At 40.1% G+C, this 25,145-nt stretch overlaps 1 protein-coding gene across 1 annotated transcript; it reads left to right on the forward strand.

Annotated features, from left to right (window-relative positions):
• Positions 1-8,206: 8,206 nt before the first annotated feature.
• TAF13 (TATA-box binding protein associated factor 13) lies at positions 8,207-24,636 on the forward strand. Its single transcript, XM_036916650.2, has 4 exons — positions 8,207-8,356; positions 9,183-9,261; positions 21,658-21,755; positions 23,245-24,636. The coding sequence occupies exons 1-4, from the start codon at positions 8,330-8,332 to the stop codon at positions 23,413-23,415; spliced, it is 375 nt and encodes a 124-aa protein (XP_036772545.1). The 5' UTR covers positions 8,207-8,329; the 3' UTR covers positions 23,416-24,636.
• Positions 24,637-25,145: the final 509 nt, after the last annotated feature.

The raw sequence follows: 25,145 nt of genomic DNA on the forward strand, positions 1-25,145 counted from the left end.
GCCTGTCAGTCAATAACAGTGGCCCGTTTGTTAGGGTTGTTGTGATCACTGTGGAGAACACTAATCAGTCATGGGGACCATGACTATGGCATTCTGGTTTAACCAAAGAGTAAGTTCAGTCCCAAAGGCACAGCTTGCAACAATAGCTTCATTTGAATTACAACGTATTTGAAAAGGGATGTCAAACAGGCATTAATTTATGCTACAAATATTTCTTTCAGGACTTCTAAGTATAAGGCATGTGCTAGCCTTTGGGAGCTCAAAGATAAATGAGAAACAGACTCTATTTTTAATAACTTTAAGATTTAGTCGTAGACCAGATAAGCTGTGTGTTTAAATAACCAGAACACAGTAGAGAGAAGTATAGAAGGAAAGTGAAAACGGTGCTGTGCGAGTGTAAAGGAGAAAGTGCTTTCAGCTGGAGAGTTTGGGGAAGGCTTTGTGGAGGAGCAGACGTTTTAGGTGGGTCTGAGAGGCATGTAGCATTTCAATAGAAAAGAAAGGTATGCTTGTGGGAAAGAGTAGTGGTGAAACGCATGGAGATGAGAAAGCACAAGATAAGTTTATATAAGATAAGCACACTCTTCCCTTCCTCCTTCACCAACTAGCTCCATTCATCTCTCAGGTCTCTGCTCAAACCTCACTTGCTCAAGAGAGGCATCTCTGACCTTCTTGGGTCACCTTCCGCCATCATAAGCTTCCAGAGCTTGCAATAGCTATTTAATTCATGTCCCCTGCTACTTTGTAAGGTTCATGAGCCCAGGACTGTTTTTGCATTGTTTGTCATTTTATCCACAGTCCCATAGTACATGCTGAACATTTTACAGGTGCTTGATAAATATTTGTTGCATGAATATATCGCGTTCGCTCCTTGTGGCGGTGACGACAGCAATATGTACACAGACCTGGTTCACTTCAGTTCTTTATTGTTGCTCGGAAGGTCGGGAGAAGGTGAGTGAGAAGAAGCAACAGCCGGAGAGAGCGAGTGAGAGGAAGAATGAGAGGAGAGAGACTCTCTTTCTCTTTCCTGCTTATGCCTTATATAAAGGAAGCTGGCCTATGGTGATCAAGATCATGCGTGACCTTTAAGCTGATTGGTAGCATGCCTTCTGCATGAGTTGAGCACGAGCGCGGAAGCATGGGGCAAGCCTATAGGAGCAACTTCCTTATGCTAATGCCACCAAACCAGGAAGGGTGGCGCCCAGGAAGCGGGCGCCATCTTAGGGCATTGGTCAGCTACAGTGGAAGGGCGGTGTTCAGCCATAGTGGGACTCAGCCTCGGCCGTAGGCCGGCCCCTACATGAATAATTTTACATGGCCCTGTGGAACTGGAACATAGAGTTCATAAAGGAGAACAGAAGATACTACTGAAAGGTAGGTTCTTGAAAAACAGTTGACACATATGGAATGTTTGCTACATGCCAGGTACTACCCAAAGCTCCTTATAGTATTAATACATTCAAGCTTCAAAAGAACCTTAAAAGACTTGAAACTATTATTCCCATCTCACAGATGAGGAAATGGATGTACTGAGAGGTCAAGTATACTGTCTCAAAGTGACCTAGCTGGCAAGTAGTACAGCTGGGATTTCAAACCCAACTCATCTGACTTCAGAGTCTGCATGTTTAACCAAAGAATAAGGGCATTATTTGGTAAACAAGCAGATGGCTGAGACTGCATAAGATTCTTGTGGAAGTTCTGAAAGTCAATTTTATTGTGAAGTCTGATGATAGCCTGATGGGTTTTCCTTTGTAGGTGACCTTTTTTCTCTCTCTGGCTGCCGTTAATACTCTGTCCTTGTCTTTGATCTTTGCCATTTAAATTATTATATGTCTTGGTGTTGTCCTCCTTGGGTCCCTTGTGTTGGGAGATCTGTGTGCTTCCATGGTCTGAGAGACTATTTCCTCCCTCAGTTTGGGGAAGTTTTCAGCAATTATTTCTTCAAAGACACTTTCTATCCCTTTTTCTCTCTCTTCTTCTTCTGGTACCCCTATAATGTGAATATTGTTCTATTTGGATTGGTTGCAGAGTTCTCTTAATATTCTTTCATTCCTGGAGATTCTTTTATCTCTCTCTGCCTCAGCTTCTCTGTATTCCTGTTCTCTGATTTCTATTCCATTAACAGTCTCTTGCACCTCATCCAGTCTGCTCTTAAGTCCTTCCAGAGAATGTTTTATTTCTGTATTCTCCCTCCTGACTTCATCCCTTAGCTCTTGCATACTTTTCTGCAGGTCCATCAGCATGGTTATGACCTTTATTTTGAATTCTTTTTCAGGAAGATTGGTTAAATCTATCTCCCCAGGGCTTCTCTTGGGGGTCGTCTGGGTAATTCTGGACTGGACCAAATTCTTCTGCCTTTTCATGGTGATAGAGGTAGTTGTATGCAGGTAGCGCATGTGTCAGCTGGGAGAACAAAGTCCCTTCCTGTTTGCTGGTCACCTTGCCCTTCTCCACTGCCTGTGTCAGTTACCTGCACACCTGGAGCAACCTCCAGGTTAATCCCCTGAGCCACTGTGGGCGGGGCTGCCATCAGGGTAGCCCAGAGCCCTGCGGGGAGTGGCAGGCGCACGGGGTGTGCTCTCCTGTGATAACAGCGCCCCTTTGCACCTTGCCCTGGCTTCCTCTGCCTGCGCCAGGCAGCTGCGCACTGGCAGTGGCCTCTGGGTCTGGCCTGAGCATCTGTGCACTGGGAGGAGGCTCTGGGCGGGTGCTGGAGGCACGGCCTCTCTCCAGTTGCTCCACTGCTGTGGGCAGGGCCACACCGGCTAGGGGGAATGAATGGCAGGCTGCTTATCGCCATGAGGGGCTTCAGAGCTGTGTTGCTACCCACGGGGCTGGGGTGCCTGAAGTTCCTCAGGATTCCCAGCCTGCTGGGCTGAATGTGCTGGGATGATTCCTTCCAGCTGTGAAGCCCCTGTATCCTTAAGACTTTCAAAAAACACTTGCTTTTCTTTTGTCCCAGGGGAGCTGGCTGCAGGGACCTGCTTGCAGATTTTACTTTTCCATTTCCCTAATATCCAGCACACCATGCAATGTGTGTCTGTGCTCCCAGTGCAGATTACTAGGGCTGGTTATTTAGCAGCCCTGCACTTCCACTCCCTCCCCACTCTGACTCCTTTCCTCCCGCCGGGAGCTGGGATGGGGTGAGAGCTCAGGTCCTGCTGGGCTGCGGCTTGTATCTACCTGTTTCATGAGATGCTGAGTTCTCACAGATGTAGATGTAGCCTGGCTGTTGTACTGTATCCTCTGGTCTCTCTTTTAGGAGTAGTTGTATTTTCAAAAAATATATATGGTTTTGGGAGGAGATTTCCACTGTCCTACTCATGCTGCCATCGTGACTCCAATTCTGAAAGCCAGTTTTAAATTCTACAGTGAGCAGCATTGCAGAGGTCTGTACTCTGGGGTAGAGGAATGGTGGTGGGGATGGGGTTGGGTGGAAGGCAGGGGCAGAGTGAGGGTGGGACTGCACAACTTCTGCCTGGATTTGAGGGAGGGCTGGCTGGTAATACCTGGCCTGCCCTCTCCCACCCCATCACCACACTAACACATGCCTCAAGCCCACCACCCATTCTCCTGCCTTCTTCATTTCTGATAGTCCCATTCCTGCCATTCTTTCCAAATTATTATCACACAACTCAGCTCTACTCCCTTCTATCAGACACCCCAGTCTGCCTCTCTGCTGACTCCATTCTCATGTGAACAAATCTCTGTTGTTAATAACCTTTTCTTTAAAAGCTTGTTCCACTTTTTTTTTTTTTTTGCTATAATGAAAACCTGGCTTTTCCTAGCAGTTATCAAAGTGTCTGGCACAAATTCACAGCCTATTCATTCACTGATCATTTACTCAAAGTCCACTTTCCTGCTCCTATTTCCCTCTAAGGCTGCTTTCCTCTCTGTTTTTCTACTCTTCACTATGTAACAATACACCCCTTCCTTAATCTCTTATAACCTGGCTCCCTTCTTCACTATTGCCCTCAAACTATTTTGTTCAGATTATTCTACCAACTCCTAATTGTCACATCCAAGGCTTTTTCTTAAATCTCTTAATCTCTGGGGTACTGAGCACTCCTGACACTTGCTTCTTTTTGACTTTTTTTCCTTTTAGCTTCCAAAATAAGTTCTCCTCTGCCTCCTCTTTCTTATCTTTTCCTAATGCTAAAAAGTGATTTAAGAAATTTAAGAAAAGGCCTTGGATTTTAACCCTTTATGAATTAGACAGTCTCCTTTCAGAGAACTGCAAAATGGGTTTTTTCTTCTTTCAGAGAACTTCAAAAAGGCTGAAAGCACTGTGTTTCTAAGCTCGGTCCATGTTGCTTCTGATTGCTCCATAGTACTCATTGGTGTACATCCAGAATAAGGAAGAGAAAAACAGAAAATATCTGATCAGCTGGAGCCACATAGTCAGCCTTACCTGGAGTGAGAAGGGCCAGAGTTGGCCTGGTGTTCAGGAATCGGCTGACTGAATATACTGTATGTCTGGTCAGATGAAGCATTTACAAATACTGAAATATTAAGTTTGAGTTTGCCCACCTGGCACTCTGGGCAGCAGCTCCATTTTGGGATTAGAAATTTGTTTCAGTACTACCTCTTGGAGCATTCCTTCTGTCTTTACTGTGTCTTGATTACCATTTCTAAGGATCTGTCCTTCTCCTCCCTTTTGTCTTGCCTTTGTCCCTGTGCAATCTTTAAACTATCACCTTTGTGTTAATGTCTCCCATACCATTTTCTCTAGTGCTAATTTATCTCTGGATTTCAGGCCTGTGTGTCCATCTGTCTATAGGACATCTCTAGACTCTCAAACTCAGACTGAACTTATTTTTTTCCCTCCCCAATTGCTTCTTCTCCCTTTTACTTTTCAATTTATATTAATAGCAGTCCATTCATCTAGATGTAACCCTCTCACTCCTTGGCTCCCAGATTAATTCAGATACAAAGTCCTGTAAATTCTACCTTCTAAAGTTCCTTCTTCTTAATTCAGGTTCTAATCATCTCTCATCCTAGATGGTCTCCCTGCTAAAGTGATCATTTTTAAAAAGATAGGGTCATGCAACTCTTCTGCTTAAAGACCTCCCAGGAAATCTGTAGTTTTCACAGAAAGGCCAGAGAATATTCAAGGCCTTTCACACTGGGACTACTGCTTCCTTCCAGCCTCATTTGTTGCATTCTCACCCCACAAACGTGGCTCTGGCAATCCACCGGGAACATCTTGGAGGAGCACAGCAAGACTTTTCATTCTCTGTGCTTTATTTCTCCCCCGCTCGTAACACTGCAGTTTTTTGCCCTTTGTAGATCTCAGGTTCAGAAGGTTAAACTATCCACACTCCACAGTTCATGACATACTAATGTAACTGACCCTTCCAAAATCAGACACTTGTTATTTATCTATGTATTTCCTTTATCTCTGTTCCCATTCCTCCTACCCCACAACCTTTCCAATGTATTTAATGTCTATGCTTTTTATATATGTTCCTGTAAAATATGTATCTTTTGTGTGTGTATATGTTTAATTTACATAAATGGTATTAGGTTATAGCTCTCATTGGGTTTCTTATTTTTTAAATTCAGCACTGTGTTTCTAAGCTCGGTCCATGTTGCTTCTGATTGCTCCATAGTACTCATTGGTGTACATCCAGCACAGTTTACCTACCCATTCCCTGACAGTGAATATTTTATACTTGATTCCCTGGTCAAGGCCAGTCATTACTTAACAGAACAGGTCTCAACCCTATCAAACTCAACAATGTTTTTTAAATAGCAAATCTATTATAATGTTCCTTTATTATTTGGAAGTAAAATTCACACATGACATAACCTACTGTGTAGGCAGCCTCACACATAGTCCCCAGTGATGTCTGCCTCCTGGTATTCTCATCCTTGTGGAATTCCCTCTCCTTGCATGTGGACTGCACTTATTAACTTCTAGTGAATAGAATAGAAGTGATGGGGTGTCACTTCTAAGGTTAGGTTACAAAAGAATCATATGGCTTCTCTCTGGGTGTTCTTGGTTCTCTCCCTCATCCTCACTGAGAGGAGCCAGCTGCCATATTATAAGCTGCCCTATGTAGAGAACCATGTGGCATGGAACTTAGGAGGCCTCTGGCAATAGCCAGTGAAGAACTGGGGCCCTTAGACTAACGACCTAAAGGAACTGAATCCTTCTGAATTCTATAGCTCCTTCCTCATCAATACTTCAGATGAGACTTCAGCCCCAGCCAACACGCAGCTACAGCATAAGGGACCTCGAACCAGAGGCACTCAGCTAAACTACACCCAGATTCCTGACCCACAGAAATTGTGTGATAAATGTTTATTGTTTTAAGCCACTAAGTTTTTGGGATAATCTGTTACACAGCAATACACAAATTACACCTAACTACCCACATAATTAAAAAGCAATATATAATGACCTACCTGTAATATAAAGGTAAAGACAATAAACTATGTGTTTCAATATGGAAGCGTTCAGGCATGACTACACAGGAGAGTATAATGATTTCGGATTCTTGCACTTATATGTAGAATCACCAGGCATGCAGGAGGTACAATGCAGGTGGATTCCAGTGAGCACTGGCTACTCAGATTATTACAAAGTGAAAGGTCCTTTAGTGATATTATTTCTTAAAATGGTTCACAGCTCTTGGTAAGTTCCAAACAAAACAAAGTACAATATCCCTTCAATTTCAGGATAATTGCTCTTTTGTGAAAATCTCCCAGTTCTTTCATTCCTGTGTGCCTTTTTCCTTTCACACAGAACACTTCACTTCTGACACTTGTCACCCGATCTGTGAGTTTTCTTTTTCCCATACCAAGCAATTCTATACCACCAGTTGATTGTGGTACAATTTGACTCAATTCTGACACAATCTACCAGGTACTAGTGACAGATCCCACAGGTTAAGGGCTCAGTCCCACAAGGCTGTTCCCCATTTTAGATGCCAATCACAAGCAGTAGGTCCCAAGGTTACCCACAACTTTTGTCCAACTTAGCTACAAATAGGAGGTTCCCATTATCTCTTGCCCTTTGGATTTGATTATTTTCTAGAACAGCTCACAGAATTCAGGGAAACATTTATAGTTTAGTTTACCAGTCTATTAAAGGGTATGATAAAGATTTCAGATGAACAGCCAGATGAAGAGATACATAGGGAAAGGTCTGGGAGGGCTCCAAGCAAAGAGCTTGTTTCCATGGAGTTGAGGGGTGTCATCCTCCCAGTATGTGGATGTGTTCCCCAATCTGGAAGCTCTTCAAACCCCTACTATTGGGATTTTTATGCCTCATGCAGGCATAATCAATTACTAACTCCATTTCCAGCCCCTCACCTTCCTCTGGAAAATGGGAGGGGTAGGGTTGAAAATTCTTACCCTATTGTGACTTGGTTTTTCTGGTGACCAGCAGCCATCCAGGAGCCCACGCAGTCACCTCATTAGAAAAAAAGATGCTGCTAGTGCTCTTATCATTTAGGAATTTATAATGGTTTTAGGAGCTCTGTGTCAGAAACCAGGAGCAGAGACCAAGACATGTATTTTCTATTATCTCACAGCAGCATTCCTAGAAAAATTCCATGTACCTTAAAGGCACAGGAAAATGCTAATGCTTTGTGTTTATATGCTAACAAAGCTAGGTTCTAGGTTCAGATAATTATAAACAGACTTTTCATTCCCATGAATGTTTAGCAGGACATTCAGAAAGTGTATTGTGGGACAATTTTTCCTTGTGTGGCATCATCTCCCATTACAGAACATCTTCTATCGCTAGCTTTAGTCTTCTAAAGTCTGTGGTTTTCTCAAGCATTGTTGTAACTAAAAATTTTAATTGGGTTCCCACAAAAATTTAAATCCTCATTCTAAGGGGTGGTATCGACCCCCTACGAAACTAGTATCTTAGTTCAATAAGAACAATTATCCCCAATAACCAATACAGTGCTTGGGAATAAATAGTAGTTGTTGAAATCTTTTAAATACACGCTTTGGGCAGCCCAAGGACAGCAGGGTAGGCCCCCCAGTGACCCACAGCTTTGCAGTCCTGATTCAGGAATCGGTGATTCCATCTGTAGAAGCAAATTTAGGGTGACAACGAGATACAGGCCTCCTAGCCCATGACTTTCTTTTCTCTACAAATGTTTAATTTTTCCTTCGGCATTGCAGACCCTAGAGCCGCTCCCTCCCGCACGGTCCCGGTCCACCGCCAGGCTGGGAGCCCAAGCTCCTCCCCGGCAGACGGGCCCCGACTAGGCTCCGCCCCGGCTCTGCGCGTCACTGGAAGTGAGACAGCGGAAATAGTAAAACCCGCTGAAAGCGAGCAGCGGGGCCCTGGCTCCTGTGTGATGGGATGGCGGACGAGGAGGAAGACCCCACAGTGAGTGACCTCTATTCCAACCCACTGTCTACTTTACCCCCTCGGGTGCAGTAGCGGAGGCCGAGTTCAGAATCTAGTCTGTTTTCCTTAGTGAATTCAGTCAGAAGAGTTCGGGGACTTCACGCCGCGCTAGCCTTTCCTTTCGGAGTCATCTTTTTAGTACGTGGGGCAGGACGTGAAGGAAGAGTAGGAAGGTGGCCCCTTGCCGTTTGCTTTTGGTCCATATTTGCCAGACACCCTTGGAAAGGCCTAGAGCATCATCAGAGGACAAGGCTAATATTTGTTAGCGTTCATGTGAACCAACAGTTCAACTCCTAACAAAAGTTTACTTACTATAAAGTAGTGGAAAAATAATGGACCAAAAGTCAGGGAACCTGGATTTCAAAATCTCTACCATCTGTAAGCAAGTTACTTAACTGTGAGCCTCGGTTTGCGTGTCATAAAGTGGGGTAAAGACTTACTTGAGGCAAGTTCCTAGCACCATATATGTAGTGCTTAGTAAACGCTAGTTTTGTTTAATTTGTTCCAGTACCTACGTTTTTTATAGCAAAACTGTTTAGTAATAGGCCAATTTAGTTGGTTAAAAACAAAAACAAAAACAACGTATAATTTGTTAGGGACATTGCAGAAGCCATTCCTGTATGAATCGGAAGGTGGACTGGATATTCTTCAAGGCCTCTCAGATTCTAAGGTTTCGTGATTCTTTTTGCTGCTTGCTTTAGGCTTTCTGGCGTGATATCAGGGTTGAAAATGGAAAGAAATAATGTTAATTATTAAAAATCAAATGCAGTGCTTGACATTCCTGTATATATGTTTTAATTTGTAGTTTGAGGAGGAAAATGAAGAAATTGGAGGAGGTGCAGAAGGTGGACAGGGTAGAAGAAAGAGACTTTTTTCTAAAGAATGTGAGTAGTATTTGACAAGTATTTTATTATGGATGATAAAAACTTCGGTCCTGTGTATTCAAAGTAGATTTATCCGGAATGTGTTTGCCTGTAGAGACAATATTTTCACTGTTGCCTATAAAATTGTTTAACTTGTGAATCACAGATAATAATGACACTAATCTCAGTTTATATACTTATATATGTATAATATTTATACTTAGACATACATACATACACATACACATTTTTTTTAAAGTGAGGAGATTGTGATTGGTGTTTCAATTAGGTCCTAAGGCATACCTCCATTACTTTACTTGTCCTTACCTTTGCAGCAGGTGGAACAGGGGCTCCTTTGACCAAAGGCTCCGTAATCCAAAGGTTATGATGGATCCTGGAACAGGTACTTAAGTTGGAGCTTTGGACTAAGGCAATGGGCAAGGCAGGATGGTAGTGAACAGTGTAAGGCATTACAATACAACAGCATAGAGAACGTAACATCTTGGTCCTCTGCTCTGTTTCTCAGATTGGTCTGACCCTTTTGACAGCAGCAAGAGGGAGAGCTGCTGGTACTGATCATGATCCAGGCAACCTCCAAAAGGCACATGGGAATGTGCTCTCCATTGCCGAGTCCTGGGTCTTTTACATATCTATATGGCTTAGTATTGACATATGAGGCAACACATGAATACACCTGGTTTATTTATCCTGGGTCCCAAGATGTCAGCAGTTCCCAGGTGCTCTTGAAACTGCAGATTCAATCTTCTTTTTTTTAACCACTCAAATCCTTCTCTGTTTTCAGTTCCTCATCTAAAGCTGACCTCTCTTTAATCAATCTCTGATGCTATGTACTCCGTTTATAGACAGTTTTACTTCTTATGTCAGTGTAAGAAGAGGATGCCTACACCAGAGCATCCCAGAGTGATGTTTGCAGTTCTTACCAGAAATCTTTGTTCTTTTCGGATTGCTTTATTTTTATGACAATAATTTGGAATCTTCAGAGCCTTCTTGTTTTACCTGAATCTTGATATATCTTACTGACCAAGGTCTGTTCTCCTATCTTTTTTTTCAAATTAAGGTATCATTCATATACACTCTTAAGAAGGTTTCACAAGAAAAACAATGTTATTGTTACATTCACCCTTATTATCGAGTCTCCCTTCGTACCCCATTGCAGTCACTGTCCATCAGTGTAGTAAGATGCCACAGAATCCCTATTTGTTTTCTCTGAGCTACACTGTTTTCCCTGTGACCCAACCCCCCACACACCATGTGCACTAATCGTGATACCCCACAATCCCCTTCTCCCTCCCTCCCCCACCCCTCCCCTTTGGTAACCACTAGTCCTTTCTTGGGTTCTGTGAGTCTGCTGCTGTTTTGTTCCTTCAGTTTTGCTTTGTTGTTATACTCCACAGATGAGGGAAACCATCGGGTATTTGTCTTTCTCTGCCTGACTTATTTCACTGAGCATAATACCCTCTAGCTCCATCCATGATGCTGCAAATGGTAGGATTTGTTTATTTCTTAAGGCTGGATAGTATTCCATTGTGTATATGTACCACCTCTTCTTTATCCATTTACCTACTGATGGACACTTAGGTTGCTTCCCTATCTTGGCTGTGGTAAATAGTACTGTGATACACATAGCGGTATATATGTCTTTTTGAATCTGAGAAGTTGTTTTCTTTGGGTCAATTCCTAGGAGTGGAGTAACTGGGTCAAATGGTATTTCTATTTTTAGTTTTTTGAGGAACCTCCATATTATTTTCCACAATGGTTGAACTAGTTTACGTTCCCACTAGCAGTGTAGGAGGGTTCCCCTTTCTCTGCATTCTTTTTTTTTTTTTTTTTTGTAGATAATTATTTTTTATTGAAGGGTAGTTGACGCACAGTATTACATTAGTTTCAGGTGTACAACACAGTGATACAACATTTATATACATGATAATTCTAGGTACCAGCTATCACCATACCAAGCTGTTACAATATTTTGACTATATTCCTTATGCTATACATTACATCCCGGTTACTTATTTATTTTACAATTGGAAGGGTGCACTTTTTTTTTTTTTTTTTTTTGTGAGGGCATCTCTCATATTTATTGATCAAATGGCTGTTAACAACAATAAAATTCTGTATAGGGGAGTCAATGCTCAATGCACAATCATTAATCCACCCCAAGCCTAATTTTCGTCAGTCTCCAATCTTCTGAAGCATAACGAACAAGTTCTTACATGGAGAACAAATTCTTACATAGTGAATAAGTTCTTACATGGTGAACAGTACAAGGGCAGCCATCACAGAAACCTTAGGTTTTGCTCATGCATTATGAACTATAAACAGTCAGTTCAAATATGAATACTCATTTGATTTTTATACTTGATTTATATGTGGATACCACATTTCTCTCTCTATTATTATTTTTAATAAAATGCTGAATTGGTAGGTAGATACAAGATCAAGGTAGAAAACATAGTTTAGTGTTGTAAGAGAGCAAATGTAGATGATCAGGTGTGTGCCTGTAGACTATGTGTTAATCCAAGCTAGACAAGGGCAATAAAACATCCTCGTATGCAGAAGATTTCTCTCAGAACGGGGGGTGAGGTTCTAAGCCTCACCTCTGTTGATCCCCAATTTCTCACCTGATGGCCCCCCTGCGACTGTGCCTGTCTTAGGTTGTTCCTCCCTTGAGGAATCTTACCCGTCTCTGGCTAACCAGTCATCTTCCGGGGCCATACAGGGAAATGTAGAGTTGGTAAGTGAGAGAGAAGCCTTATTGTTTGAAATGGTTAGCTTTTTATTTCTTTGCATACTTATGCCCTGTGGCTTCTATGCCCAGCATTTGTCTTGAGGTATCTTTACCACTTGGAAGAATTATGATACTCGGTAAATTTGATATGAGGCACGAATTCTATTTAAGGGTTGTAATTAGGAAGGAAGAAGAAAAGCTATAGAAGTAGCAGGCGGAAGAAAACATGGGAAGATTGATTATTTCTTTGACGTATCTTCTTGTAGAGTAACTTCAGCATGTATAGGTTTTAAGCTACTGCTTAAATTGTACACACACATTAACATAATAGGAGTATAGTTACATAACCAAAGCATACCTGTAATTACCAGCCATCTCCAGTGAAACCAAGAAAACCAGTTAGGTACCTTAGGCATTTGTGAAAACTTATCTATGATATGGTGGATAATGTCCAACTGAACTTGAACAGTCTGAGAGAAATCAGACAAATTAAAACAACCCATTCCTGGGGACTGTTCACATGCCATATGTTCTTTTAACAGTAAACAGTCTGTAGTTGTAAGATTTTGGAGCGCTACAATTTGCACTTCTCCTAATTCTTGGTTGAGTTCCAACAGTATAGATCCAGTCAAATTTGTTGTTTTACTGTATGCACAGGCCAGCTTAGATATCTCCTTCCTCATTCCCATGGCAAGTCCAGGAACTGGTGGGATGAGTGCATCTGCAGGTGTAGCAGTGCGTGGATCTTTGTTGGGGTTTTTTGATGATCATCTTCTGGCATGAGTCTTCCAGAGAGTGCTGATGTTAGAAGTTCTTTTTCATATCGTATCTTAGTTCATTTTCGGGGTAGCCCAATTAGGCTTTGATCCTCTGTATAAACACAAACAGACCCTTTGCCTACACTTTTATATGCCCTTTATACTCTTGTGTAGAACTTATTGGAGGTCACCACACAGGAACTGCCTTTTTTTTTTTTTGTATCATTAATCTACACTTACATGACGAATATTATGTTTACTAGGCTCTCCCCTATACCAGGTCCCCCCTGTAAACCCCTTTACAGTCACTGTTCATCAGCATAGCAAAATGTTGTAGAATCACTACTTGCCTTTTCTGTGTTGTACAGCCCTCCCCTTTCTCCCACCCCCCCATGCATGCTAATCTTAATATCCCCCTTCTTCTCCCCCCCCCTTATCCCTCCCTACCCACCCATCCTCCCCAGTCCCTTTCCCTTTGGTACCTGTTAGTCCATTCTTGAGTTCTGTGATTCTGCTGCTGTTTTCTTCCTTCAGTTTTTCCTTTGTTCTTATATTCCACAGATGAGTGAAATCATTTGGTATTTCTCTTTCTCCGCTTGGCTTGTTTCACTGAGCATAATACCCTCCAGCTCCATCTATGTTGCTGCAAATGGTAGGATTTGCCCTTTTCTTATGGCTGAGTAGTATTCCATTGTGTATATGTACCACATCTTCTTTATCCATTCATCTATCGATGGACATTTAGGTTGCTTCCAATTCTTGGCTATTGTAAATAGTGCTGCGATAAACATAGGGGTGCATTGGTCTTACTCAAACTTGATTGATGCATTCTTAGGGTAAATTCCTAGGAGTGCAATTCCTGGGTCAAATGGTAGGTCTGTTTTGAGCATTTTGATGTACCTCCATACTGCTTTCCACAATGGTTGAACTAATTTACATTCCCACCAGCAGTGTAGGAGGGTTCCCCTTTCTCCATAGCCTCGCCAACATTTGTTGTTGTTTGTTTTTTGGATGGCAGCCATCCTTACTGGTGTGAGGTGATACCTCATTGTAGTTTTAATTTGCATTTCTCTGATAATTAGCGATGTGGAGCATCTTTTCATGTGTCTGTTGGCTATCTGTATTTCTTTTTTGGAGAACTGTCTTTTCAGTTCCTCTGCCCATTGTTTAATTGGGTTATTTGTTTTTTGTTTGTTGAGGCATGTGAGCTCTTTATATATTCTGGACGTCAAGCCTTTATCGGATGTGTCATTTTCAAATATATTCTCCCATACTGTAGGGTTCCTTTTTGTTCTATTGATGGTGTCTTTTGCTGTACAGAAGCTTTTCAGCTTAATATAGTCCCACTTGTTCATTTTTGCTGTTGTTTTCCTTGCCCGGGGAGATATGTTCAAGAAGAGGTCACTCATGTTTATGTCTAAGAGGTTTTTGCCTATGTTTTCTACCAAGAGTTTAATGGTTTCATGACTTACATTCGGGTCTTTGATCCATTTTGAGTTTACTTTTGTATATGGGGTTAGACAATGGTCCAGTTTCATTCTCCTACATGTAGCTGTCCAGTTTTGCCAGCACCGTCTGTTGAAGAGACTTGTCATTTCGCCATTGTATGTCCATGGCTCCTTTATCAAATATTAATTGACCATATATGTCTGGGTTAATGTCTGGATTCTCTAGTCTGTTCCATTGGTCTGTGGCTCTGTTCTTGTGCCAGTACCAAATTGTCTTGATTACTATGGCTTTATAGTAGAGCTTGAAGTTGGGGAGTGAGATCCCCCCTACTTTATTCTTCTTTCTCAGGATTGCTTTGGCTATTCAGAATCTTTGGAGTTTCCATATGAATTTTTGAATTATTTGTTCCAGTTCATTGAAGAATGTTGCTGGTAGTTTCATAGGGATTGCATCAAATCTGTATATTGCTTTGGGCACGATGGCCAATTTGACGATATTAATTCTTCCTAGCCACGAGCATGGGATGAGTTTCCATCTGTTAGTGTCCCCTTTAATTTCTCTTAAGAGTGACTTGTAGTTTTCAGAGTATAAGTCTTTCACTTCTTTGGTTAGGTTTATTCCTAGGTATTTTATTTTTTTGGATGCAATTGTGAATGGAGTTGTTTTCCTGATTTCTCTTTCTGTTGGTTCATTGTTAGTGTATAGGAAAGCCACAGATTTCTGTGTGTTGATTTTGTATCCTGCAACTTTGCTGTATTCCGATATCAGTTCTAGTAGTTTTGGGGTGGAGTCTTTAGGGTTTTTTATGTACAGTATCATGTCATCTGCAAATAGTGACAGTTAACTTCTTCTTTACCAATCTGGATTCCTTGTATTTCTTTGTTTTGTCTGATTGCCGTAGCTAGGACCTCCAGTACTATGTTAAATAACAGTGGGGAGAGTGGGCGTCCCTGTCTAGTTCCCAATCTCAGAGGAAATACTTTGAGCTTCTCGCTGTTCAATATAATGTTGGCTGTGGGTTTATCATAGATGGCCTTTATTATGTTGAGGTACTTGCCCTCTATTCCCATTTTGCTGAGAGTTTTTATCATGAATGGATGTTGAACTTTGTCAGATGCTTTTTCAGCATCTATGGAGATGATCACGTAGTTTTTGTCCTTTTTTTTGTTGATGTGGTGGATGGTGTTGATGGATTTTCGAATGTTGTACCATCCTTGCATCCCTGGGATGAATCCCACTTGGTCATGGTGTATGATCCTTTTGATGTATTTTTGAATTCGGTTTGCTAATATTTTGTTAAGTATTTTTGCATCTATGTTCATCAGGGATATTGCTCTGTAGTTTTCTTTTTTGGTGGGGTCTTTGCCTGGTTTTGGTATTAGGGTGATGTTAGCTTCATAGAATGAGTTTGGGAGTATCCCCTCCTCCTCTATTTTTTGGAAAACTTTAAGGAGAATGGGTATTATGTCTTCCCTGTGTGTCTGATAAAATTCCGAGGTAAATCCATCTGGTCCGGGGGTTTTGTTCTTGGGTAGTTTTTTGATTACCGCTTCAATTTCGTTGCTGATAATTGGTCTGTTTAGATTTTCTGTTTCTTTCTGGGTCAGTCTTGGAACGTTGTATTTTTCTAGGAAGTTGTCCATTTCTCCTAGGTTTCCCAGCTTGTTAGCATATAGGTTTTCATAGTATTCTCTAATAATTCTTTGTATTTCTGTGGGATCCGTTGTGATTTTTCCTTTCTCGTTTCTGATACTGTTGATTTTGTTGACTCTCTTTTCCTCTTAATAAGTCTGGCTAGAGGCTTATCTATTTTGTTTATTTTCTCGAAGAACCAGCTCTTGGTTTCATTGATTTTTGCTATTGTTTTATTCTTCTCAATTTTATTTATTTCTTCTCTGATCTTTATTATGTCCCTCCTTCTGCTGACCTTAGGCCTCATCTGTTCTTCTTTTTCCAATTTCTATAATTGTGACCTTAGACCATTCATTTGGGATTGCTCTTCCTTTTTTAAATATGCTTGGATTGCTATATACTTTCCTCTTAAGACTGCTTTTGCTGTGTCCCACAGAAGTTGGGGCTTAGTGTTGTTGTCATTTGTTTCCATATATTGCTGGATCTCCATTTTGATTTGGTCATTGATCCATTGATTATTTAGGAGCGTGTTGTTAAGCCCCCATGTGTTTGTGAGCCTTTTTGCTTTCTTTGTACAGTTTATTTCTAGTTTTATGCCTTTGTGGTCTGAAATGTTGGTTGGTAGGATTTCAATCTTTTGGCATTTACTGAGGCTCTTTTTGTGTCCTAGTATGTGATCTATTCTGGAGAATGTTCCATGTGCTCTTGAGAAGAATGTGTATCCTGTTGCTTTTGGATGTAGAGTTCTGTAGATGTCTATTAGGTCCATCTGCTCTACTGTGTTGTTCAGTGCTTCCGTGTCCTTACTTATTTTCTGCCCGGTGGATCTATCCTTTGGGGTGAGTGGTGTGTTGAAGTCTCCTAGAATGAATGCATTGCAGTCTATTTCCCCCTTTAGTTCTGTTAGTATTTGTTTCACATATGCTGGTGCTCCTGTGTTGGGTGCATATATATTTAGAATGGTTATATCCTCTTGTTTGACTGAGCCCTTTATCATTATGTAGTGTCCTTCTTTATCTCTTGTTTCTTTGTTTTGAAGTCTATTTTGTCTGATATTAGTATTGCAACCCCTGCTTTCTTCTCACTGTTGTTTGCTTGAAATATGTTTTTCCATTCCTTGACTTTTAGTCTGTACATGTCTTTGGGTTTGAGGTGAGTTTCTTGTAAGCAGCATATAGATGGGTCTTGTTTTTTTATCCATTCTGTTACTCTGTGTCTTTTGATTGGTGCATTCAGTCCATTAACATTTAGGGTGACTATTGAAAGATATGTACTTATTGCCATTGCAGCCTTTACATTCGTGGTTACCAAAGATTCAAGGTTAGCCTCTTTAGTATCTTACTGCCTAACTTAGCTTGCTTATTGAGCTGTTATATACACTGTCTGGAGATTCTTTTCTTCTCCCCCTTCTTATTCCTCCTCCTCCATTCTTCCTATGTTGGGTGTTTTGTTCTGTGCTCTTTCTAGGAGTGCTCCCATCTAGAGCAGTCCCTGTAAGATGTCCTGTAGAGGTGGTTTGTGGGGAGCAAATTCCCTCAGCTTTTGTTTGTCTGGGAATTGTTTAATCCCACCATCATATTTAAATGATAGTCGTGCTGGATACAGTATCCTTGGTTCAAGGCCCTTCTGTTTCATTGCATTAAGTATATAATGCCATTCTCTTCTGGCCTGTAGGCTTTCTGTCAAGAAGTCTGATGTTAGCCTGATGGGTTTCCCTTTATAGGTGACCTTTTTCTCTCTAGCTGCCTTTAACACACTTCCTTGTCCTTGATCTTTGCCATTTTAATTATTATGTGTCTTGGTGTTGCCCTTCTTGGATCCTTTCTGTTGGGGGTTCTGTGTATTTCCGTGGTCTGTTCGATTACTTCCTCCCCCAGTGTGGGGAAGTTTTCAGCAATTATTTCTTCTAAGATACTTTCCATCTCTTTTCCTCTCTCTTCTTCTTCTGGGACCCCTATAATACGGATATTGTTCCTTTTGGATTGGTCACACAGTTCTCTTAATATTGTTTCATTCCTGGAGATCCTTTTCTCTCTCTCTCTATGTCAGCTTCTATGCGTTCCTGTTCTCTGATTTCAATTGCATCAATGGCCTCTTGCATCCTATCCATTCTGCTTATAAACCCTTCCAGAGTTTGTTTCATTTCTGTGATCTCCTTTCTGGCATCTGTGATCTCCCTCCGGACTTCATCCTGTATCTCTTGCATATTTCTCTGCATCTCTGTCAGCATATTTATGATTTTTATTTTGAATTCTTTGTCAGGACGACTGGTTAGGTCATTCTCCTTCTCTGGTGTTGTCTCTGTGATCTTTGTGTGCCTGTAGTTTTGCCTTTTCATGGTGATAGGAATAGTTTGCAGAGCTGGGAGGAGTGACGGCTGGAAGAACTTCCCTTCTTGTTGGTTTGTGGCCCTCCTCTCCTGGGAGAACAGCAACCTCTAGTGGCTTGTGCTGGGCAGCTGTGCGCAGACAGGGCTTCTGCTTCCTGCCCAGCTGCTATGGAGTTTATCTCCGCTGTTGCTGTGGGCGTGGCCTGGCACGGGCAGCTGCTCAAAAGTGGTGGAGTCGCGTTGGAGGAGGAGCGGCCGGGAGGCTATTTATCTCCGTAAGGGGCCCCCGTGCTCCCTGCAGCCCAGGGGATTAGGGTGCCCAGAGATCCCTGGATTCCCTACCTCTGGATTAAGTGTCCCGCCCTGCCCCTTTAAGACTTCCAAAAAGCACCCGCCAAAACAAAACAATGACCACAAAAGAAAAACAAAAAAAAATTTTTTTTTAATTAAGAAAATAAAAAATAAAAATAAAAAAATGCTGCTCGTTTTTCTTTATTCTCCAGCAACAGCCTCAGGCATCTGCTCACCGGTCTTGCTGCCCTGTTTCCCTAGTATTGGGGTCCCTGTCCCTTTAAGACTTAACAAAAAGTGCTCGCCAAAACAAAACAGCAAAAAAAAAAAAAATGGCCGTTCGCTTTTCTTATGTCCTCTGGTGCCAGGCCTCCGGTACCCACTCACCGTTCTTGCTGCCCTGTTTCCCTAGTATCCAGGGCCCCGCGCACGCACTGTGTTTGCGCTCTGGTCTGGATGGCGGGGGCTGGGTGTTCAGCAGTCCTGGGCTCCATCTTCCTCCCGCTCTGCTTACTCTTCTCCTGCCGGGAGCTGGGGGGAGGGGCGCTCGGGTCCCACCGTGCCGGGGCTTGTATCTTACCCCCTTTACGAGGCACTGGGTTCTCGCAGGTGTGGATGTGATCTGGATGTTGTCCTGTGTCCTCTGGTCTTTATTCTAGGAAGAGTTGTCTTTGTTATATTTTCATAGATATATGTGGTTTTGGGAGGAGATTTCCGCTGCTCTACTCACACTGCCATCTTGGCTCCCCCTTTCTCTGCATTCTTGCCAGCATTTGTTGTTCTAGTCTTTTCGATGTTGGCCATCCTAACTGGTGTGAAGTGATATCTCATTGTGGTTTTCATTTGTAATTCCAATATATGTTTGTTAATATAACACCAGTTTCATAGCATTCACTGATATGTATATGTTTATAGACCCTTTAACCATATACAGTTTACATACTTTCTATTGTAAATTTTTCTTTTCCAGTGAAATATGTTTCCATATTGCTAAATTCTACCCATTAGAATATTAATGACACAGTATCTTCCTCAAAATTCTTAAGTAAAAATAGTAAAGTTACAGTGGAGAATCCTGGCAGACATTACTTTAGCCAAATGATCAAAGTTAACATCCCCACTAATAAATATTGACATGAGGTACCCCAGATAGGATGCATTACGAGGGTACATCACCTCTGTGTTACCCTTTCTAGTAATGCATAATCACATTTAATCATGTGAAAACATCAGACAAACAAATTGAGAGAAATTGTAAAAGATAACTGACCAGTATCCAGAAGTGTCAAGTGAAAGAAGAGGAAAGCTGAGGAACTGTCAGAGATCAGAGGAAACTCAGGATGCATGACAACTTATAATAGAAAAACTGGTAAAACGTGAATAAGTTCTGTACTTGTATCAGTGTTAATTTCCTAGTTTTGATAAATGTCTATGGTTATGTACGACATTAACATAAGGGGAAGCTGGATATAGGCTATTTGGGAATTCTGTGTTTTCTATGTACGATGTTAACATAAGGGGAAGCTGGATATGGCTAGTTGGGAATTCTTCTCTGTTTGTGCAACTCTTCTGTAAGTCTGAAATTATCTCCAAAAGAGGGCAAAGTTTCAGAATCCAAAAAAAAAAGAGAGAGAAAATACTGGTTCCTATGTTTATTTTCTCCCTCCTGTATCTCGACCTAAGGCTCTTGCCAGTATAAACCTTAGCGATGTCTCTCTATCCCAGGCCGGCTTTCAAATTACCCCTTTCATTTCTTCCCTAAACCTGGTCTACTTTCTTCTCTTTTCAGTTCTGTCAGCCTTTGCTTCTCCTAATTAGGAATTTTTCCTAATGCACTCATTTCTTCCTTTAGAAGTGTTCTAGAAGTTCCTTTTTCTTTTAAATATAAAACTTACAATGAATTGTACTGGTGTTAAGTGAACAGTTTGGTGAATTTTACACATATGTATTTGTACCACCACTCAAATCAAGAAACAAAACATTTCCAATATATGACAGAGTTTCTTTAACAGATACCCTTTTGAGAATCTGATGAATTGATTCTTCTTTCCAGAAAAATGCACACACACAAATAATGTATAAAATTTTCGTGTATAATTTCATGAGGGTTCAAGGACTTCTCAAAGTTTGTCACTAGACTAACTGGGAGTTTATAGACTAGGATAAGAATCCATATGGATCCCATCTGCCCCATGTTACTAAGAAGTGTAGTGTTGTTGTGTGTAGGACTATATACCCTGGAGCCAAATCATCTGGGTTCAAATTCAGGTTCCATTTCTCTATCACTCTGACCATGGGTAAACTACTTGGTTCCTGAAATTTGTCATCTATATAGAATGGGGATGATAATGGTATCTACTTCAAAGGATTGTTGTGAGGATTAAATGAGATACATGTGAAGGACTTAAACCCATGCCTGGCATATAAGAAGAGCTGTAAGTTTTAGCTATTAGCAGTAATTTTTATTACTCTATTATACTTTCCATTTCTTTTCTATGGTTCCCTCAGATGAAACCTGAAAGAGCTATGCTGGCATTTTCTCTGATCTAGGGCATGAAATGTCAAGATTCCATATAGTAAGCCCTTCACTTTTCTTTTTGGTTACTCTGTTCTTTCTGTAAGAAGGTAATTGGAACACTTGTGCTTGTGTCCTTTACCCTATGGTAGCATCAGGAAGGATTTAGCCTTCTTTTTAACAGTTACTCACTTCCACACACATGTGCATGTGAGCGTGCACACATATACACACACACACACACACACACACACACACACACGAAAAAACCAACACTCCCAGTAAAGGCTGAGCCATTGTTACTCATCCTGACCCTGCCATGGTGTTTCCTACTTAAAGATATTCTGGAGTTGTTGGTGAGTAGATAGTAGAGGTTAGGAAAAGAATATTGATGTCTGGCTGCAGTAGCTGGAGGGAAGGAGAGTTCCTACCTAGGGGAGGCTAGGTAGGAACAGTTGACTATGAGATTGCCTAAAACCTTTTATACCAAAATTCATACTTAGAGATGGCCAATACAATAAAGAAATATTTTTATACCAATACCTTCTATAACTTGGTTCAATTCTAATTTGAAAAAAGTATGAATCAAATTGTGAAATTGACCAACCAAATTGTTCAAGTAAACAAAAATGATTGTTCCTTTGCAGTGCGATAAAAATTGTTCAAGTAAACAAAAATGATTGTTCCTTTACAGTGCGATGTATGATGTATGGGTTTGGGGATGACCAGAATCCTTATACTGAGTCGGTGGATATTCTTGAAGACCTTGTCATAGAGTTCATCACTGAAATGGTAAGATTTATTTTGTAACTGGTTTTAGTTGATTAAGGAATAACTAAGATAGGACTAGAACTATGGCATCCTTTTAACATAGGCTATCCATTTGAGTGCCTGTTTTGTGGAAGTTACTGGTTACCATTTATCATTAAGGATGGAGATACATACACCCACACACACATACACATATACACACACACACATACACAATATATAGATATATATTCTACTCCTTCCTCCTGAAAATTATTTATAAGGACATAATAATAAGATCCTTGAAAATAATTAAAAATATTACCCTATCATCCAACATAAGTCTTCCCCCTCTCCCCACCCCCTAGTATTTACTTAAAAGTGTCCAGTGTTTTACATAGTGGTGATAATGGTAAGCATTCTTTATACTCAAGAGTTTTACAATACATAATTCCTATGTTCTAACCACGATTATTTTAGTAGCTACATAAAATTCTTTCAAATTGCTTTCTAATATACATAACCATTTCCCTATTATATAAGTTATTTACAGGTTATTTTTAGCTGAATAGATAATTTTGCATGACCACATTCATGAAATTTCCCCTTTCCTTTGGTTATATTCACAGGGATAGGAATACTCAGTTTGGTTGTGCTTAGTTCTTATGAATTTTTACCCTGTGTTTTGCATTATTTCCTAATACAGTATAATAGAAGTAAAATTACTGGGTCAGAGAGTATGCATAAAAAATATTTTCTATTTATAAAAGTAATTAATATTGATTACATTAAAAAATATAAAAAAGGTGCAAGGAAGAAAAACCTTTAATCCTTCCACATAGACACAACTAATGCTGAGATTTTGGTGCATATTTGTCTTTTTGCATATGTTTTTAAACTCTATAAAATTGAAATTACATAGTATATACAGTCATGGAACCTGCTTTTTCATTTAAGTCTAGCACATTTTCCCTATTTCATTACATAATACTCTAATGTTTTCAATAGCTTCATAATTTTAATTGACTGGACATGTTCAAATTTGTTTATTAAATATTTAGTTTTCCTTTTTTTAATCATTGAAATAATGCTATGATGTACCTTTGTTTTTGCACAGAATGGATAAATAATGACAGGGGATGAGATTATTTGATTATTAGAAAACCCACTGCTGTGAGATGGAGACAAAGCTTAAACGGAATGGGTGATTACAAAGAAGTTATAAAATCATTTTACACAAATGAAGGCAAAAATCACATATATCAAAAAACAAAACAAAACCATCAATAAAATTCAATAGTTTTAATGTCCTTAATAAATATTTAAAAAGTCTATAAAGTATTAAGAGAAACATTGCTAATAACACAGTAGAAAGTGGACAAAGGATATGAATAGAAAGCCAGTTCACAAATGAATAGCTATAGTAATTAGAAGAGAAAGTCTTCATAATCACCAGTATTAAATAAATACAAATTAAGAGTAAAATATTAGATTAAAAAATTAATTGAACTTAATATGTTTCTTTGTACAGACTCACAAAGCGATGTCAATTGGAAGACAAGGTCGGGTACAAGTTGAAGATATTGTCTTCTTGATTCGAAAGGACCCCAGGAAGTTTGCTAGGGTGAAAGACTTGCTTACTATGAATGAAGAATTGAAACGAGCTAGAAAAGCATTTGATGAAGCGAATTATGGATCTTGACACCTTTTGTACTTTCTCAGGTTTCGTTACCTTCTATAGAAAACATATAAAAAAGTGTATTTTCCACAGTAAGGCCCTGATATTGAGCCATGTAAATGAAAAATGGAGAAACAAACACAGTTTTCAGCCTTTATTTTCATGTCTTTGATTTTAGAGTGATATTTGAGCCTTTAATTACCTGCTATTATATTACCATACTTGAATTACTTACTGGGTTTTAATGACCACATATAAGTTGAAGTACCTTGCAAACCATGCCGTTCCTTCTTTTCACTGTCTAAACGATGGAGTATTATTTATCTACTAGATGCATTTGGGTCATTGTAGGCTTTATTGTAGGTGTTTAATATGTGAAATCTAAATGGCACCTTTGACTTACAATAGCTAAGACTTGTGTTTCATGAATTCTAAAACTTAGACTACAGTAGTCCATGAGGTTATTAAAAGGTGGTCAGGTGGTTTGTGTTTTTTTAAGGAGGAGATGATATACGAAAATACAAAAATACAAAATGTAAAAATACAAAATATTTTGTCAAGTTTTAGGAGAACTCATTTTCTCAGGTCAGATAAAAGCTTCTAAAAATAAATTCTTTGAGTACTAGGAATGGCATTGCTTAAAAAAGCTGATGGCAGGATAAGCATTTGGGGCAGTGTTTTATTAACATATTTGTTAGTACTTGTTCATTGTGGAAATGTGTACTTGACTAAAACCATGTGTGGCTATGGAAACCACTTCTGTAGTTAAGAATATACAGGTTTGTGTGTATGTAACTTATTAAGTTATTATTTCACTTACCTTAAAATAAGGATTAAAATTGCATTGAAAGGGATCACTGAATATTACATTAGTTCTTGTGAAACTGAATGTTTTGTGTGCCACTTATAAACTTATCTATATATCGGTACTTAGGAAAATTTTGCTTTCTTAACCTATTGATACAAAGAATTTAAAAAATGAATACTTGAGTTTGACTATGTGATTTTTCAGGCTCCCCTCTCCCCGCCATTACTAGTTACATAATTCTGGCTGCTTAATCACACTAGAAACTTTTTTCCTGTTACTCTTGTAATGCTCCTGAATTGATGATATTCAAAATAGCGAGCTGATCTTCTTGTTATTAAAAAGTAAAATCTACTTGAAAAGTTACTCCAAAAATGGTAATCATTTGTCATAGACTCACATCAAGAAGGGGTGTGAAATAATAAAAGATGAACATATCACTATTTTTGCTAATCAGGGTCTGCTTTACCCTGAAGAAGGATCTGGTAGTAACTGGCATTAGGGGAGTTAGAATACTGAGTACCTGTATTAGTCAGCTTGGGCCACCCTAACAAAATTCAGCCTAGGTGGCTTACACAATAGAAATGTATTTTCTCACAGTTCTGGAGGCTGTAAATCCAAGATTGTTGCCAGCATGGCCAGCTTCTGGTGAGGATTCTTCCTGGATTACAGATAGATAGATAGCCAACTTCTCACTGCATCCTCATATGGCTGAAAGAGAGCTCTGTTGGATCAGGGTTCCAACCTTATAACCTCATTTAATCACTTCCTCAAAGGCCCTATCTCCAATATAGTCGGATGTAGGGGGAGGGCTTCAACGTGGTATTTAGAGAACACAGTTCAGTCTATAGCAGTGCCATTAGTCTATTTTGCTAATGACCGTGGCATATTAAGTTTTTCATGGGACTTCGAGTTAGGACTTTAGGTTAACTCAAAAATAGCATAAGCA

The sequence above is a fragment of the Manis pentadactyla genome, chromosome 4 (assembly GCF_030020395.1).
Source record: "Manis pentadactyla isolate mManPen7 chromosome 4, mManPen7.hap1, whole genome shotgun sequence".
In the NCBI taxonomy this organism is placed as follows: Eukaryota; Metazoa; Chordata; class Mammalia; order Pholidota; family Manidae; genus Manis; species Manis pentadactyla.

Excerpts from the sequence above, each read along its gene's own strand:
- TAF13 (XM_036916650.2), top strand. The coding sequence starts at position 8,330 with ATGGCGGACGAGGAGGAAGACCCCACA. Across the intron at positions 8,357-9,182 it reads ACGAGGAGGAAGACCCCACA|TTTGAGGAGGAAAATGAAGA; the intron begins GTGAGTGACCTC and ends TTTAATTTGTAG. Across the intron at positions 9,262-21,657 it reads GAGACTTTTTTCTAAAGAAT|TGCGATGTATGATGTATGGG; the intron begins GTGAGTAGTATT and ends GTTCCTTTACAG.